Source organism: Sciurus vulgaris, assembly GCF_902686455.1.
Source record: "Sciurus vulgaris genome assembly, chromosome: 8".
In the NCBI taxonomy this organism is placed as follows: Eukaryota; Metazoa; Chordata; class Mammalia; order Rodentia; family Sciuridae; genus Sciurus; species Sciurus vulgaris.
In genome coordinates this window covers 82560861-82580307 of record NC_136468.1, presented here as the reverse complement: position 1 = coordinate 82580307, position 19447 = coordinate 82560861, and the positions used below count along the sequence as shown (strand labels likewise).

Here is a 19447-nt window from a genome sequence, read left to right as displayed (position 1 = left end):
GAATTTTATAAAAATTCTTTGGATAGAAACAACATAAAAAAGTATAGAAATGAACAATTCTAGTTTTAACACAACTGATCCAAACAGGAATAATCTGCACAGTTATGAGTTCCAAGAGATTTGAGTCCTCTGAACCCTACTCCCATATCCATTTTGTATACATTTGGTGATTTATCCTGAGAGGAGGTTTAGTGGCACTGAAGCCAGACCATTGGGATTACATCTGATCTCCATTGTTTACTTACTGTCTGTGTGACCTAGGGAGTTTTACTCGACTTCTCTGTGCTTCTGTTTTCTTACTGGCAAACAGAAGATATGAATATCTACAAATTATAAAGTTGTTACAGGATTATTAAAAGAATTAAATACGTAAATAATGTACAGTGCTTAGTACAGTGCCTAGAACATGAGTGCTCAGCAAATGTAAGTTTCTTTATTATTCCTTTCATGGAATGAGAATCAATGAGGCACTTTCTGTTAGAAAATAAGCCCTCACGCTTCTGTAGAAATGTATTAACACAGCAGATGAAATCACTTTAGAAGTCGCCACTCAGTAAGTTTTTCTCTCATGGAAGGGAAGGCAGAATATCTTTCTTCCCAGAAGTAGTTATTAAACGAGTCCCATGCTCATTCTCTTTTCCCCCTCATCCATACAAAACCAGAGACCCTCTTTTGTGGAAAGTCCTTTCCACAAGAGATGGATGGAAAAAAAATAAGCCCTTGAGATTTATCTGGCACTCTGGATCTTACAGGATATTTTCATATACAAAATACCATTGGATCACTCAGGAGATAATGAGAGCAGAAACTCATATCACTTAACAAATAAGGAAACTCCAGCTCAGAGACACTATGCCAGGACCACAGTCTGCAACGCTTCAGCTGTACTGTGAGCCTATTGCTGGCTGCCAGATGACAGATGACACACCAGTTCTTCCATGCTGCACGGCCTCCAAGAGCAAAGATGGCGGTGGAGGCCCAGCATGCTTCTTTCGTGTCTTAGTATTTCAAGTTATCAAATCACTGTTAACATTTATTGGAAACCTACTTACATTGCTCTTTGGGCTGATAACCACATTTAATATCAAAAGTCCAATATTATTTCCTCTCAGGAACTGCAGTTAGATTTTAGGAGGAGTAGGCCACAAACAACGGGCTTTCTGGCTCTGCTTCTCAAGTAGTTTTCAAAGGCTTGGTTTTTATTATTACTGTATGTACTGTCATGTTTTGATTTTCTTTTATGTGTTTGCTGTACTTAGCTTCTAGCCAATACATATAGCAAAGAAGAATGCAACTCATAGAGGTAGAGGAAGGCCACCAAGTCGGGTGTGGAGAGTTACAGCAGAGGCTGGGCCCCAGTGCTTGCTGAACTACATTGCAAAAGGCAAGTGAGACTCCAGTCTGATAGCACTAATATAAAATGGGACAGGAGAAAATAATTTGTAATTTTAAAACTCTGTACTTTTATAGTAAATTACTAAATCCAGTGTTGCCAGTTTAAGAAAAGGAGAGATAATGTGTTTTGCTTCATACATGGATAGGGAACCCTAGACAAGAGATTTTCTAACTGCCTAATCCCTGGCTGCAAGGCTGCAGAATAAAAATGTTACCATCTTATTTAAATGCTCATTTCAGAGAAACTCCTACAATAATCAATAATGGAGATAAAGGGAGACCATTTTTTTTTAAATCTTAAGACATGGATGTTGCCTTTTTATTATTTTTTTTTTCTTTTGAGGCTCTTTCTCTAAACAGATTTGCTGATAATCTAATATGTGTACATTAAGAAATTCTTCTGTTAAAACTCTGGCATGTGTTACTCATTCTAAGGTACACTGTTATTTCTGAAAAAGAGATAGTTTATCCACGCCTATAGGTATAAACCTTGACAACACATTCACATTTTATTGAGACGTCTTTATTTTTAAGAATAAACTAAAATATGACTTTGCCTTTTTATTTTTCTGTAGCAAACTACGATATAGAGGATTAAGTCCAGGGCCTCCTGCATGTCAGGCAAGTATTCTAACACTGATCCATACCCCCAGACTCTTGTTTTGAGACAGTGTGTCCTAGGTTGCCCAGGCTGGCTTCAAACTTGGATCCTTCTGCCTCAACCTCCTTGTTGCTGAGATTACTGGTCTGTGCCATTGCACCTGGCTCATTAGTATTTCTTTCAATGGGAACCTCAGATCCTATACCTTAGAATGATATAGGATGTTTGATAAAATGCCTCATATCAACCTATGAATCAGACTTTGTGAGGGGAGATCCAAGCATCCACATTTTTTACCAGTTCCTTGATTCGTGAGTTGGGAAACCATTTGTTTAGAAAATGGCACAAAGAGATTTTTAATTATAAAAGATTATGGAAAATTCTACTAGAATTCCAACAGGAAGGAATTTCTTTGTAAACCTCTTCCATTCAATTGGTTGATTAGAAAGAAAACTATCTTTCATTCTGAATTCTGGAAGTCACAGAATCTTCTAGGACAGATATAATACAGTATGTCTGAATGATACTTTTGCACATTGATGATAGAAAGGGTCATAATAGTTGTCTAAGAAGAATGAAGCTTTGGGGTTGAAGATAAATCTTATCTATTCCCATTATACACTGTACCCTTATTTCCCAGACAAACTGTTATGACCATAATATAATACTATGGGCATTGTTACTCTGTAGTCTTTTTGAATAAAACTAAAAAAAAAAAAAAAAAAAAGCGATACTAGCTGCTATAGCTCAGACAACTCCCTGTTTCTTCTTTCCCTTAGGGTATAATTCATGAATAATTATTCTTATGTTAGTTGTCCTACATATGTTCTGACACCTAAAATGCTTATGTCTTCAGAAGATGACCTTTTCAATGAATTTAATTAAAAGAAGTGTACTAGGCCAGTGTGTGTGTGTGTGTGTGTGTGTGTGTGTGTGTGTGTGTGTGTGTTTACGTGTTGGTGGCACGTTGTATTGAAGACTTTTTATTCAGGAGAATATTTCAGGGCTACAAAATACTCTAGGCAATAATACTAATACTTCTGTTCCATTTCTGCTAAGAATCAACCCAGCTCTGGATATTCAAATATTTGTAAGACTAAGAAAGCATTACTGAAAAAAAAAATTTTGTGGAAATATTCTTTGAAGATTTGGCTAAGCATTGGTAATAATGATAGTAAATAACATACTAAACAAAGACTGTCATGAACTTGAATTTATACTTTGTTACTTGCTGATGATGTGACTTTGGGCAAGTTTAGTCTCGAGTCTTAATTTTTCCTATCTGTAAAATGGGAATCATTATATTTCAGAGTAGTTTAAAGGATTAAGCAGGTAACACATGAGAAATCCTTAATACTGAGCAAAGATTTAATTGATAGTGAGTATTATGAACAATGGAATGATTGGAGTCTTGGGAGTTTCCTTTCAGGAAACATCCTCTTTGGCCTCACTTGCTGGCATGAAAGAGATTGACTGTGAAGCAAGATGTTGGCTAAGATCCTCAGTCGATTTCTTTCTATAGAAACCTCAAGTTGTATAGCTCACGCACTAAACTAACTTCACAAGAACTAAGGAAATCAGGTGAGGGACCACAGAATAAAATGAAAATACTATTGAAGAAGACAGGAAGGATAGAGTTGCCTGCATCACCTCTCCCTCAACTCCACAAGGCTAAGCATGGAGAGAAACGCATCCTTCCTGGGAGAGGGAGAAGAATTAAATCTAGTGCTCAGATTCAAAATCCAGTACTCGGCCAGCACATGAAAACCTTACCCCTGCCCCTAGGCTAGTGTGTTTGACTGAGCTGCTAGAACTGTTAGACCCTGACTAACAGTCAGGGTCAGTGCTGACTGTCACCAACCCTCCTCCAACATTGGGTGGCTGAGCCACAGGATTCTACCCACTGGGAGGCAGAGAATGAAAACTCACATAGGATTTTGTCTTGAAGCCCAGTGCTAGGTCTGCTGTAGTGAGACCAAGCAGCCAGTAGAAACTGAAGGTCCCATAGACAGGCCAGCTCAGCTCAAAACTAGCTTGCCTATGGAATCTTTAGCAATGGAGGCTCTAGACTGGCCATGGCATTAGGCAGAGATCTGTGGGCTGGTGAGAAAGATTTGAGTTTCGGTCTGCATCATTTCTAGGCTTGGAGTGGGCCCCAGGGCATATCTGCCCTCCTGAGAATGTACCAGTTTCTGCAACATGAGACTCAGGTGAAACCCAGTTTAATGTAAACCTTGATGGCCAAGGGACTCTCTTCACTACCTGTTCTCTAACCTCAGGCAACACAGCTAACACCAGTCTTGTTCTCACAGAGAAAGCTCTAGAATTGCCCTGGCACCCAGTGCCCAGGCACCTGCCCTTCCATGGGACAGACTCGTGTTTTGACCTGCCAGCTGTGGTGTGGGCCTCTGTCAACTTTAAAACCCTTAGGGCTGTAGATTTAGGTGTGACCCTGGGTGACCAACGGACTGCCTTTACCAAAACTACCCAACCTCAGGCGGCACAGAGTGGTAAAGACCCCACTTACTGGGGGTAGAACAGGGTAATAAGCACAAAATTTGCAAAGTAATGTAGTGCTGGGCTGGTGAAATATAAGCAGTGGGCAGATCCTAACAGCCCCCACTTCCAGGCCTGCCCGTGGACAGAGCCTCTGGAACAGCTCCAGTGCCTGCCCGTGGACAGAGCCTCTGGAACAGCTCCAGTGCCAGGGGAAGACACCTGCTCCAGTTCACTGGACTTCTGCTCCAGTCAGTGTCACCTGTGGCTGGCTGCTGAAGGCTTGGGCCATGAGTCCACCTCAGCAATAGGCAGCCCATAGCAATATGGGCCTTCTTCCCATCCCAGTGTTTTGCTGGTCTTGGTGGGCTGTGGGGGGTCACAGTGTAGCTTGATGGCATTGCTGGCCACAGGTAAGACAGAGGTGGCTGGGGCTGGTCCACCCATGGTGACTCTGCCCAGAGCCAGGCAGAATCATAAAGCACCAGATCACAGGCCAGTCACCGTAGATGATGCATCTGGTCTACCTTGGTCCCAGGGAGAGGATTGTGGGGACAGACTACTCATTCTAGGTACTCTCCTGTTTCTTTCTGAAAAACATATCACCAGGGTATTTGAGACAAACCTAGTTACTAGAGGATGGGGAGAATAGTTGGGAAAGGGGAAGGGATGGGAAAATATTGATCAAGGGGTACTGAGTTACAGCTAGAGCAAGAAGTTCTGTGCTGCTGCATAGTAGGGTGACAGTAATATGCTGTACATTTAAAAAAGCTAGAAGAAAGAATTTTAAAGCTTTTTGCCATAAAGGAATGAAAAATTTTGGAGATGAATATGTTTAACCTAATTTAAACATTATGCAAAGTATACATGTATCAAAACATAGCACAGCACCCCATTAATATGTATAATTCTTATGGATCAGTTTCAAAATAAATTTAAAAAGATAGTGATAAGCATGATTTTGAGGTTGTATCATTTTTGAATTAAGAACTTTCTCTCCTTAGTTTCAACCCAGGCAAATCTTGGTGTGAGAAGGAGATTCCCAGTTACACATATCATAGTTTTACGTACATGACTATAGGATCAGTCTCCCCATCTACACACCTGGTGTTAGATGAATGAATATAGAAAGAAAGAAAAAATTTTTTTAAATCTGTGAAAAACAGGAGTAGTGTCAAGTCGACCCTGGAGGCATATTTTTACTTCCTTTATTTATTAATTTTTTGTGTGTGTTGCTGGGGATTGAACTGAGGGCTTCAAGCATGCTAGGCAATTACTCTGCCACTAAGCTATATCCCCAGCTCTCTTCCTGTACTTTTGATTCACTTATTCACTCAATAAACATTTAATATGTGCCATGTCAACCTCTTGTGGAATTTAAGGAAACATTCGTGAACAAGATAGGCTAAGACCTGTCCTTAGTGGATGCACTCAATAAATACAGAAAAGAAAGGCAGTATCAGATAGCGATGCACTATAAACAAAATAAAACATAATAATGGGAAAGATGAGGAGGGAAGGGTAGGGGGACCACTTTGGTTCATCAGTGAAAGCCCCTCTGAGAAGCAGACATGGGAGTAGAAGCTTGGTAAGAAAGAGGCCTGGCACACACCTGGGGAGTGACATTCAGGTAGATAGAAGAGCCTGCAAAGTGTACAGACACGGAGGTGGGGTGTTCCAGGGACAGAAGTGGCAAGTGTGGGGCTGGTATATATTTCACAAAGGGGACAGGGATGGGTGAGGTTGGAAAGGAGGGTAGAAACCCCATCATGTGGGGCTTTTAGGTCATGGTATGGAATTTTATTTTATTCAAATTTAAACAGAAAGTTATAGTATTTTAATAAATCAGTACATTGGTTTTATGGTTTAAAAAAATTAATTCTGTTTGGGATCCATTAAGGTATTTTTAGACATCCAAGTGGGGGTGTCTAGCAAGTAGTTGGATAAGAGTCTAATGCTCAGGGGCAGGGGCAGAGATGGAAATACAGAGAAGAAAGGTCTTAGGACATTTGTGGTAAACTGTCCGACTAAATAAGACCATTGGTGAGAATGTATGGATGAAAGTTCTGAGAGCTCTAAACCCTTCACCACAGAGAAGCCCAACAGAAAAATAGGAGCCAGTTAGGCCAGGAGTGAGAGCTGGAAGGAAAGTGTTTCAGGAAAGATTTGTCAAATGTCCCTGAGAAGGGACGTAACGTTAGGGGAACCTGAGAGCTGAAGTGGAAGACTGTATGGGTGGAGGTCAGTGATGACCTTGGCCATGAGTCTTTCCAATAAATGTGGTGGGACATAGGGCTTGCCCAGAGGCAGTTTACGAGAGATTAGAGATGAGAAAGTGTCCAGAGCAAGAATAGGCAACCATTTGAAATCTATTTGAGATCTGGCTGCAAAGGAGAGCAGAGACCTTGGAGATGGGTAGAAGGGGACTTAGGGAAAAGACTTCTTTGTTTTCTTTCTTTCTTTCTTTCTTTCTTTCTTTCTTTCTTTCTTTCTTTCTTTCTTTCTTTGTTTTTCTCTCTCTCTCTCTTTTTTTCTTTTTGCTTTCTGAAGACAGGTGATTATAAAGCAAAGAGAGAGTAGTGTCAGAGAACTTGAAGAGAAGACATGAACCTCTTCTGTGAAAGTTTGTACAATCGCCTGACACTCTACATTCGTGTGACTGTTTAATTGGCTTGTTTTCTAATCCTCAAAACCAGTTATGCTGAAAGAATGGTTCCCGGGGATTTGAGAAGGTGCTAAAGTTTAGAGCAACACAAGGACATTTTCTGAGTTTCAAGCAATTGGTTTGTAATCAAACTTTTGGAGTATAAGTAACTTCTAAGCTTGGGAGTGCCTACACTACATTAGAATCAAGGGAATTCTGTTGATTAAATGGGAGCCTATGAATTGAATAAATTAATTTATGTGATGCCAGATTTTGCTTCTTCTTAATCTGACTAATTAGTCTATGTAATCAGAATGAAGCCCAAGGCTACATGCCATAATTGTTTATAGGTTCACATGGGCAACACTGCCCGCTGTTTTAGAAGGTAGGAGAACAAAGTAGAACAGGGACCCTGTGTCTTTCTGTTGAAATTTTAAATACAGATATTCCATTGTATAAGAAAATCTCCCTTCAGGAAACTGCTAAGTACTGTTCTTTGCTAAACTGTTTTATCTTACCTCATCATTAGGTATGATTCAGGAAAACTGGATTGGTGAACTGTGGATTGTTTTCTTATCAGTGCCTAGCAAAGGAACTTCCTGGGAATCTTAGTCTATGCTGAGTAAAGGAAAACATTTTCATGTGATTAGAAATTAAAACTGATTCCAAGTTTTTCTGAAACTATTTGGCTTCAAATGAGTTCAGGCCATTTTCTTAAATGGAACATGACCACAAACACAAACATGTGCCACCATTGAGGTTATTCAAAGGAACATCCTGAGACTTGGAAGGCAGCACCCAGAGAGGAGTTCCCAGGTGTTTTCTAAGCGGCAGCGATCTGGGAACAGGTATAATCTCCCAAGTCGTCATTCAGAGGAGTTCTTGCTGATTGTTGCTTTGAGGTACACGTTTCAGTGAATTTGTTAAAAAAACAGAATACTATTTGTTGAGCCAGATAGTGTATGGATTTTCTTTAGCTCTAAATGTTTAGTAATGACATTTATGATAAAATTAGCAATTAATTTTGAGTGTTCATCCTGAGTTTCCTATTTCTGACATTTTACACATAGGAAGCTCAGAATGAACAGTCAAAATTAAAATTTCTAATTTCAGTTAGTTGCCTTTTCTATGAAGTTAAGAAATTTCATAACTTTGTGAACTGAATTCTAGAATACAAGCTTCAACCAATGTGTTGTGAAAGGAAGCCTCACTGGCAATCACGACAACTCCAAATGTGAATTATCTGAAGGGGAACACTCATTTATATGCTCTGTTTTCTGAAGTGTTTACTTAGCAAAGAACTCAACCTTACTGATTTGCAGTCATACTTAATGTATTAAGATATCTTCATTCTCAGAATTCCATAAAGTCTTGCAAATTCCCTGTGGAGTGATATCATGAAGGCATATGTTGCTCCTGCATTCCCACATTCTAGAAAACAGAATCTGTGGGTGATTCATTTGGGGATTAAACTTGGATTATTAGTATTATATAGATATCAGTGTTTTACCATTAAATATTTAGAGAAAGGTTAATATTCTTACAGATATTAAAACAACAAAAATAGCTTGATTTAATCATTCCACATTATGAGCATATATCAAAACATCACATTGTGCCCTATAAATTCATAACACATAGAGTAATTTTCTGTCAATTAAAAACCAAACATATATATATGCATATATATATAAGTTTCTGAGTACACCTCTCCCACATATGTGATTTAAATGACAATCCTCTCTATAAACTAGACACTTTCAGCTAATATGATCCACGTACAGGGTCTTCGTATATACACAACTTACATGAACATGCCCTCTGGTGTCATTCGTCCAGCTTGAACTAAATAGGCTCCAAATCGAAATGCTGCTGCATAGGCAAAATACACAAAGGCATGGCTGAATGCATAGCAGCTTCCTATGATTTGTGCTTTCTTCAAGGTATTTCTGAAATGCATAATTTATCAAATAATAACGAGTTACACGAGTTATAGTCAGATGAATTTAATAAATATAGCATAATGAATATAGTACTTTGAAATGTTATCATTTGGTGGATATGCATTTTTCTAAGGATTAAATAAAATGTGATTTTCTTTTTTATTATTGAGAATTATTATAGAGAAGACAGATGGTATAATGATTTTCTCTATAGTGATATGCTTTATAGTTTGGTTTAACAAAGATGTCTTTATTTACTTTCGAATGAATGAACAAAGTCTGTGATAGGATAATGAAAGCAATATGGTTTAGAGCAATGTAGAAATATTCTCTAATTCTCTATCATAACCTTGCATGAATAAAATACATAGAGGCAATTAAAGGGTGGTACCAACCACAGGCCTGAGTGCAGAAAGGTATAAAGCAATACAGAGTGTCCCTAAGTCAGTGTATTAAGGAGGACTAGTTTAATGAACAGGTTTGCTGTACATACTTTTGTTTTAAAGTGTAAACTATCCTAGAGATTTAAAGTAAAGGGATGCATCCTCTTTATTTCTTGAATATTTTACTTCCTCAATCTTCTTTCTGGTTAATAAGACATGTGTATACTTTAGTGACGTGGAAGACTTAAAATGTTCATTGTAATTGTGTTTGCCCTTGAATTTTCTTCATGTCTTCTTAGTAAATTCATGTGAGAAATTATGATACATCATTCTTAGGAAAGATTCTAGAGCAGGTGGATTGTTAGGCAAACTGCTGGAGCATTCGGGAGCACTGGCTTTACAGGATAGCACACAGTCAACATCGCTGGGATGAAATCTATAGTCACCTGTGTTGGGTCTGAAGAGCCTCTTCATATGTTTGCTCAAAGACTTTCTCTCTTGTTAATGACACTATAGTATGAATGTTCTCCACAGCTTCAATTGCTATCTTATAAAATAGGACAATACAATAAAGAAATAAAATTAGCAATGCCTATACTTTTCCTGGTAGTGAATTCTAGTCACTTATAATGGAGACATAGTAAAAATATCAAGTCAGTAAGATTTTCTGACAAGTATTCTTACCTTCCTTCCTCCATCTCCAAAAATAAAGATCCAAAAAATACATTTTGGGATAATAAGCTTGAGGAACAACGTTTTTGAAAAGATTTAGTGTACCAAGTTTAGCCCCCTTCAAGTCTTTACTGAATTTCAGTTTAAATTGGTTCCACAGGCTGGGGAATAAATAATTAGTGAGCTTTATGTTCACAGGCAAAGAAGTTTCTTATAAAATATGAAACGATTCAACTAAAAGATAACAAAGAATCAAATAAATAATTATTTTATTCTAGTTCAGAAATGCAAATAGCCACTAATAAGGACTCAGGAACATTTCAATATAGTATCATGCAATATGGCTATAAAATTACTTATAAGATAAAATAATTTCTCATTTTGATGTCTGTGAATTTAAAAAGATATTGAATTCAAATATAATTAATGCTTCCCCATATTTATAGAGTTTTCAAAAAGAATGTGTAATCACATGGGATCCCAAACAGAGGAGGCTTTTGCTTTAGAACTATTTGGACACGAGAACAGAGGTTGGTTAGAAAGAGAAACTTTCCATTTTCTCATTTTGTTTCAGACTGACTCTGTAGGTTGTGGGACAGAGGACCCAGGTAGACACTAGCATTATTTGAAGGACAACTTGGGTTGCAGCAGGGACTAGATTTCTGAATTGTGGTTAGGACACCAGGATACTGCTTTCAATTTTGATGTTGAGTTGTTTAAAATTCTCATTAATTTCAAAATAAACTCAAAGAATACTTTTGTTCTAAACATATTCTGTAGTATGCAAGAAAGATGGATATGAATGCTGAAGCTTCCTTTGAAGGGGAAAAGAAGTGAACAACAACAAAAAGCCTTCATGATTAATTTTGACAAAGAGAGAAAGATCATTACAGACACTTAGAAAATAATGCAATCTTTAAAAATAAAGCCATTTTAAGTTTGAAAAACAAAATGTTTGATGATCTGTTCAAATCTATACATATAATTAAAGAAGGACCAGAGTGTTTTATTGGTCTATATTCTAAATTTGTCTTTGGTAACCTACTTATTGAAAGCTATAGGGAAAGAACTCAGGTTGCCTATTTGTTAGATGTTATTAATGATGTAGCCTGAGATTACTTTAATGATACAAAAAAGAAAAGTCAAAGGAATACATAACTAAAGCTCATGATACAAAAAATAAGATGAGGAAAATCTTATGTTTCATTAGTTTAGAAATTTTGCAATTTCTAAATTTTTAAATCACACCACCTAGGCTAAATAACTGCTCACTGCCTCTGAGGCAAATATTTGCTAAGTAGTTAAATCTGCATAACACAAGCTGACATTCCAGGGCCAGGCACATCAGATTAGCTGAGTCCTGTGCTTGGCCTCACTGCTCACTAATATTCATGATCTTTATACTGATCTAGCTGTGATCCAGTCACTTTGATACAGACCATAAAGACATCTAAATCATTTTGATATTCAGAAGATGTTCACCACTGTGGTAAATGATCATGGTTACCTGTGTAACCATACTGTGAGAGGAATAGCCAAAGACCTGGAATGTAAGGCCAAGAGAAGACTGAGTATCTTCATGATGCAGTTTATGAAACACTGTCATGAACTCAGGTTTTGGACCTTTACTAAGATGAAAGCCAAGACGAGCAGGATAGAAGTCATCCAAAATAAATTTAAAAAGTCCAAAACTAACAAAACCCCACAACCCCCCCCAAAACAAACAAACAAACAAACAAACAACAACAACAAAAAAGCAATAAATGCATTATTACCTACTACCAGGGCTATCTAAGAGTAGACTGGGAAAGTAAGGCACTGCCTACCACTGAGGGAAAGAGTGGGTACTTAATAATGTCCTTTGTTATTATGTGCTTCCTCTTTTCAGACACTGTTCTAAGTGTTTTCCATTTACTAATGCTGTTTTGTGTAATACACAAATCTGTAAGTGGATACTATTATTCCCATTTACAAGTGAAAAAACAAAAAGTCACAGTTCACATAACATGCTCAAATGACATATTTTTTAGTGACAAAGTGAATTCTAACTCAGCCAATATGACTCCAGATCCTGTGTTCTAATGGACCCTATTGCCATTCCCTGTCTATACCCTGTTCTACACAGTTCTGCTCTCTCTCTCTCTCTCTCACACACACACATATATATTATGTATGTGCATGTATACACACATACATACCACATTCTACTTTACAGATTCCTAAAAGATGAGGTTGATATAAAGGTGGGAGCTCCGATTATTTTTCTTTTAAAATGTTGTACTGGTAATAACAGCCTTCATTTTACCTTTCCTGCACGCTTAAGTTCTTGCTTATCCTTGTTGGCAAATCCAGTCATTGCTGCGGTTTCAATCATTCCTGTTAGAGCAAGTACTGGAGCAACACTCAGAATTAAGAGTGTCATCTCCCATCCATATACAAGGGAAATGATAACGGACAGTCCCATGTTGGTTGCATTCTGCATTAAGACACCAACCCTTGCACTTGTTGCCTAGAATTAGACATATTTTGGGGGAAAAAGTCAGTTAGCCTTAAACTTACAAGATTTCCTCTTAGAGTTTCCTCCAAAATAAGGCAGGCTATATTTATTTCTTTCTTTATTTAGGATTTATACTTAGATTTATACTTTGAATTTATACTCAGATATCAAATATGACAAATATTTTTAAATGCCCTTGACTTCGGAATCGTGTTTCATTTTTCTGCCTCAGGTCCAATATTAAGATGTCCACATAAGCTAGCATTCAGTGTGGTGGACCATAGTAGAAAAGACTATATAAAAGCAGGATAGAAACAGGCTCTCCGAAATTATGACCTGCTTAGAGGGAGACTTTTCTGTTTCTTTGTTTGAGATCTCCCTGTAAATAACTCTGCAGGATTTTACACTCCAATCTGAGTTAACTGTATTGCAAGTTGGAGTTACAGGACTTCTCAATGAAATCTACAGTGTATACACACACGCATACTGGCACCCTACCTCTCAATCCTAACTTAGAAACTCTTAAAGAAGTTGACGTTTGAATGTAGGAGAATCATAGTTACTGTTAAAAAAAAAAAAAAAAAAAAAAAAACTAACTTAAAAAAATCCAATCTTTAAGCATTCTTCCATGTTCACTGTGTATAAAGTTGTGGTCCCATGTATTGGGAATTTTATGGGAAAATAAATATTTTAATAATTAGTAACATGAAAGTACCAGTTTTACATACATGCAAAACAGATACGTATTTAAAATTTAAGGCCTTAAAAAGATAGTTTGAATTATGTATGAATTCTTCATGAAGGTTTTATATATTCCATTTCATGAAGAGTAAAAAGGAGAAGAATGTTATATTTTAGCTTGTATATTTACTTAAATTGAATTTAATTCATCTTTAGTAATATTCTAAAGGCAAATAATGTCTTAAAAATTTTGCTTTATGGAATCTGTAAAATTAAGATTTAGAATATTTAAAAAAAGTTTTAAAATTTGTTCTAAGTAGTTATACATGATAGTAGAATGCATTTGACACATCACACATAAATGGAGTATAACTTCTCATTCCTCTGGTTGCACATGATGTAGAGTTACATGGGTCATGTAATCATACACGCACATAGGGTAATAATGTCTGATTCGTTCTACTAGCCTTTCTACCCCCATACCCCCTCCTCTCCCTTTACTCCCCTCCGTCTAGTCCAAAGTACCTCTATTCTCCCCCCACTTATTGTGAATTAGCATCCACGTATCAGAGAAAAACATTCAACCTTTGGTTGTTTGGGATTGGCTTATTTCCCTTAGTATATTCTCCAGTTACACCCATTTACCGGAAAATGCCATAATTTCATTCTTCTTAAGATCTTATATATTTTTGGTACATTTATTTTTCATTCATGAATTCTATCAGTGAAGATATTATAATCATCAAGGAGTATAACTCAAGCCATTTGGATTCACACTGAATGTTCTTTGGAATACAGTGCTTTGTGTTGGAGAGGCAAAAGTTGATATGGAAAGGCCCACATGGAGAGGAGAGAGGAGGGCAGAAGCAAAAGCAGACTGAAAGAGGCCAAAATAGGAAGAATGAGAACGTCAGTCACCATAATTTTCATACTATAGTTGTGGCTAATATGTAAAGGTGCTCAAAGAACAGCCAACACTTACTGAGCACAAAATAAGTACTTCACCTTCACTGTCTTATAACAATCTCTTTTTAATTTTTGTTGCAGTACTGGGAATTGAGCCCAGAGCCTCATGTGCTTTAGGCAAATGCTGTCCCCACTGACAGGCTACATCCCCAGCCCTTACAACAATCTTGTAACAATGCTAGGAGACAGATACTATCACTATGCCTGAAATGCAAATGAAGAAACCGAGGTAGATCCATTTCTAACCAGAGGATAAAGAACTCTTTGTTCTTTGAATCATTTGGGAGTAAGTTTCTGACCTCAAACCAACCCTATTGTCCTCTGCATACTCATGGATGATTTCTCATGACCAAGGTCATTCTCTTTCTTAATCAAAATCAGAAAATTAATATTTGATATGTGATTGCCATCTAACCCTAAGACTTAATTCAGGTCTTGTTAGTTATCTCAATCATGATATCCTTTTATAGCAAGAGGATATCCAATTTGGAATTGCCAGCTCCATTTAGTTATTATGCCTCTTCAGCTGGTTTCAATTTGGAATAGTTCTTTATTCTAACCTTGATGTTCATGACTTTGAATTTTTTGAAGATTATAGGCCAGTTATTTGGATGAATGTCTCTCAATTTTGACCTATCTTATATTTCCTCATGATTAGATTCAGATGATGAACTTTTTTTGGCATGAGTAACACAGAAGTGATTCTGTATTCTCATTCCATCTTTTTAAGTGACACACAATTTTGATTGGTCCTGTTCTGGTAGTGTTTACTTCTATAATTAATTAAATGGCATCTTCTACACTTCTCCATTGTGAAGCAATTTTTTTCTTTTATTAACTAATAAATGCTTTGAGGTGGTGTTCTTTGGAGCTATACCAATATTCAATTCCTTATTAAACTTTTAATTTATTTTGTAGTATGAACTAGGTTCTTAGTATTATTTCATATTTTTATTAATTGGTTTATAGGTCTCTAAAAAAAAAAAAAAACCTGGGGATTGAACCCACAGGCACTTAACTACTGAGTATATCCCTAGTCCTTTTAAATTTTGAGACAGGTTTTCACTAAGTTGCTGAGGGTTTCAAAAAGTTGCCCAGGCTGGCCTTGAACTTGCCATTCTTCTGCCTCAGTCTCCCAGGTCCTGGGGTTACAGGAGGGAGCTACCACCCCCAACTAAGTTTTATTTTGATATACAAATTTTCCCAGGATGTAGTCAGGAAGTTGTTTCATGTTGGCTTTGATGTCTTTTGACATCATTCTTTGAACATGTCCATATTTGCTGATATAAATGATTTTTCAGGTTCATCTTGCACTACCTCTGCTATATCACTAAAATCAGTCATTTCTCCATACAGCTCTGACTCCTTTTAGTGGAGATTGTTATTAACTGTCCTTTTAGTGGAGAATGTTATTTAACTGTCAAGATACAAAACTAATTATGCTCATTATCTGTGGGCAGGACTGAGAAGTTTATATCAATGCGTATGGATGGATGCATGCACACATTTACATCTATCTATTTTCTTCTCTATTAATATTGAAGTATATAAGTGTATAAAGGATTTCATCAATAAAACCTATTTTTAATCCATGACTAAGTAACCTGTCTAACCTTAAAAATATTCAAATCTGTAAAAAAAAAAATGATCAATTATTCAATAACTGCAATTCCAGTCCAAGACTACACGTTACTTTCAGTTTTCTCCATTTCCATATTTGTTACCTTCTTTTCACAAGCGAAAAATCTGGTTTCCATTTTCTTTAATAGATTCATTTATGTGATTAATCTGTCTGTAGGCAACCAATCTGCTATCATGGCTCTGGCCACTCCCCTGTAAAATATCTTTCTCTCCTTGCTCTGGCTCTGTTCATCCCCTCAATGGGCTGTGGGGACACATGGATGCTCACTTCACGTCTGGGCTCCCAAACCCAGTCCTTCCACTTCTCCCATTTTATCATAGTAGGGTCCAATTAAAATATTATATATAATCATTAAAAGGTACACATTAGATGACATTTCTTATTTATGTTTTTGGTCTTTATAAATTGGTCTAAGTAAATGTGTAAAGGATAGAAAAGTATAGAAACATCATAGTATAAGATAAGATAAAATATGTTCTAAAAAAACTTCAAACAAGTAGATTGTTTTTATAACTGTTTTCATAAGAACTGTTTTATTAATTGCATTAATTTTTTAAAAATTTTCAAAATTTAAAAATAGTAATTATTATTTTGGTACTGAAGATTAAACCCAGGACGAACTCTACCAATGAGTTACCCTTTTTATTTTTAATTTTGAGACAGGGTCTCACTAAGTTGCTTGGGCCTTGCTAAATTGCTGAGGCTGATCTCAAACTTGGGATTCTCTAGCCTTAGTCTCCTGAGTGGTTGGGATTATAGGTGTGCACCATCTGCCTGATTATGAATCTTCTTTTAGTGGGACACATGACATTTAGGAAATAAATTAAAATTTAGTTTATTTACTGCTGGGATGGAAAAATGAAGACCTCTATTTATTTACCTAAAAGCACAGTTATAATTGACTACATTTAAAAATAAATGTTTTGCTCTTATCATGAAAAGATGATCATTAGGAAGAGTTTAGATAATGTTAAAATTTACATTCTTCTAGACACATGCTTATATCAGGTTAGCATTATTGTTTGTATGCAGTTGTGTATTCTGCTTTTATTCCTTTATATTATACTACAAGCTTTTTTTTTATTTTAGTTGTAAATGGACACAATATCTTTGTTTATTTATTTTTATGTGGTGCTGAGGATTGAACCCAGTGTCTCACACCTGCTAGACAAGTGCTCTGCCCCTAAGATACAACCCCAGCACCTGGCAAACTTTTTTGGTTCCTTAAATATTCTTAAACATTTGACTTGCTTCCATTTTTTATTCCCATGTTGGGGGTAGAATCCAGGACCTCATGCATGCTAGGTAGGCAAGTACTTTATTATTTTTTTGCTATTAAAGTTGCAATAGAAAGGTGGCCACAGTTCATTGTGGCCCTGGACAGTTTCTTAGAGTTCCTGTCCCTAGCCCACCACCTTCCTTCCTTTGGTTCCTGCCATGTTCCTTCCTGTTCCTGCTTTACCAGGTAAAGCCCTATCACCTGGGCACACATGGCTAGGTGTAGAGCTGCATGTACCAGCTCCTCAACATGCACTGCAGGACCAGCAGCTCGGCTCTGAAGGAGGGCCATGTGCAGGAAGGATCTGACCCATCTTTGCATGTTCTCAAACCCCAACAAGATGATACTTTTAAAAGTTTGTATGAGTTGAAAGCTGCAGTCCATGGTCTCTCCAAGATGATTCACACACCAGATGTGGATTTTGATGTGACAAACATCATGCAAGCTGGTAAGCCCACCAATGCATAACAAACGCCTTAGATTTGAATTCAGCGCTTGGAAGGACTATGGGGCACTGAATGACATTGTGATCCATGCAAACCCTACCTCCCCTCCTCTCTCCCTGCTTGTGCTGCACAATCTGCTCTGTGAGAGCTACAGGGTGCTCTCATCAGTTAAAGAGTGTGCCTGAGAACCTTCTCAAGCGCTTTGGGGAACAGACTAGGAAACAGCCCCATCATGAGTATCAGCTGGGCTTCACTTTAATTTGGAAGAATCTCCCAAGATTCAAATGAAGTTCAGTGTTCAGATGATGTGCCCCATCAAAGGAGAAGGGAACATTGCACGTTTCTTGTTCTCTCTGTTTGGCCAGAAACATGATGCTATTGATTCAACCCTCATAGATAGCTGGGTAGATACAGCTATTTTTCAGCTAAAAGAGGGGAGCAGTTAAGAAAAAGCAGCTGTTTTCAGCTCCATGAACTCTGCTCTGGGGAAGAGTCTATGCCTGGTCTGGAACGAGCTCACCCTGGCAGAAATAATGCTCTGGTCTGTGCTCCGGCAGACTTGAGGCTGCAGTGTGGTGGCACCAGCCAAGGTACAGTGAGGTGGCTGAGATCATGTGAAAACGTGGTCCCCTTCAACACTGCTCTCAAGATCCTTAAGTGAATTTCAACAACTGGTTTCAAAGGGTTTTGATTTCAAGAATGATGCTGCTTCATGCCTATTTTCATTAAGGGGATTTGTACTAGAATCAAAATCTTTTTATTTAGGAAAGTTGTCAAATATCAATAAAAGCATCATATAACTTAAAAAAAAGCTGCCATGAGTGTGTTATCAGTGCATTCGTGAGCTGTGATATAACTTTTATGCAGTCTAATATATGTATAATTGGAGTCCCTGAAGGGAGAAGTGAGACCAGGATGACAGGAAAAAATATTTGAATAATTAATAACCAATGAATTTTCCAAATTTAGTGAAAACCACAAGTTAATAAATCCAAGATTATCAGTGAATTTCAAGCCTAAGAAATAAGTAGGAAACTACAGGAAAGTCCATCACAATTTCAAAGTCGACAACAAAGAAAAGCATTAAAGTCAACCAAAAATATTTATAGAGAAAAGAAATGCAGATAATTATGGATAGTTTATTGAAAAAAGAAAAGAGTGAAGAAGAATGTATAGCAATGTCCTTAATCTATGAATAAAAACATCTGTCAACATCAAGTTTTGTATCTGGTGGAAATGTATTTCAAAAATGAAGGTGAAATAAAGACTTTGCAGGCATATAAGAGCCAAAATAATTAATCACCATCAGACCAGCACTACAAGAAATGTGAAAGAAGACCTGGAGGCAGAAGGAAAATGATACCAATAGAAATATGTATCCAGAACTTGTAATGAAGAGACCAGAAAAGTTAACTATGTGAATAAAAATATGACTTTTTATGCTTATTTGAAGTTCTTTAGGACACAACTGACAAAAATAATCATGATGTAGCATGTTCCATATGTAGAAGGAAATTGTATGATAATAATAGCAAAGTATTGAGAAGAAATGGAGGTACACTATTGTTAATTTCTGTCTTTTTTTTCCCCCTTTCAGTTCTGGGGATTAAACCCAGAGCTTCAAGCATGCCAGGCTCTTAAGAACTCTACCATAAAGCTACATCCCCAGGTCTCAAAAAAATTATTATTATTTTATTTTGAGACAGAGTCTTTCTAAATTGGATAGGCTGAACTTCAACCTGTGATCTTTCTGCATTAACCTTCACAGTGGTTGGGACCACACCCGATGGAAGTAGAGTGTG

The 19447-nt window shown here is 37.1% G+C and overlaps 1 protein-coding gene and 1 pseudogene across 2 annotated transcripts in view; one reads left to right on the top strand and one right to left on the bottom strand.

Annotated features, from left to right (window-relative positions):
* ABCB5 (ATP binding cassette subfamily B member 5) overlaps positions 1 to 19447 on the bottom strand; it is a 123180-nt gene that overhangs the window by 15831 nt on the left and 87902 nt on the right. The window contains exons 20-22 of the mRNA XM_079151121.1: positions 12440 to 12643; positions 9909 to 10009; positions 8945 to 9085 (exon numbers count right to left, since the gene is read on the bottom strand). Coding sequence (XP_079007247.1) covers positions 8945 to 9085; positions 9909 to 10009; positions 12440 to 12643 — 446 coding nt within the window. The remainder of the gene's footprint in view (positions 1 to 8944; positions 9086 to 9908; positions 10010 to 12439; positions 12644 to 19447) is intronic.
* LOC306668073 (aminoacyl tRNA synthase complex-interacting multifunctional protein 2-like) lies at positions 17434 to 18306 on the top strand (annotated as a pseudogene). The gene has a single exon. The product of its transcript is annotated as an aminoacyl tRNA synthase complex-interacting multifunctional protein 2-like (transcript).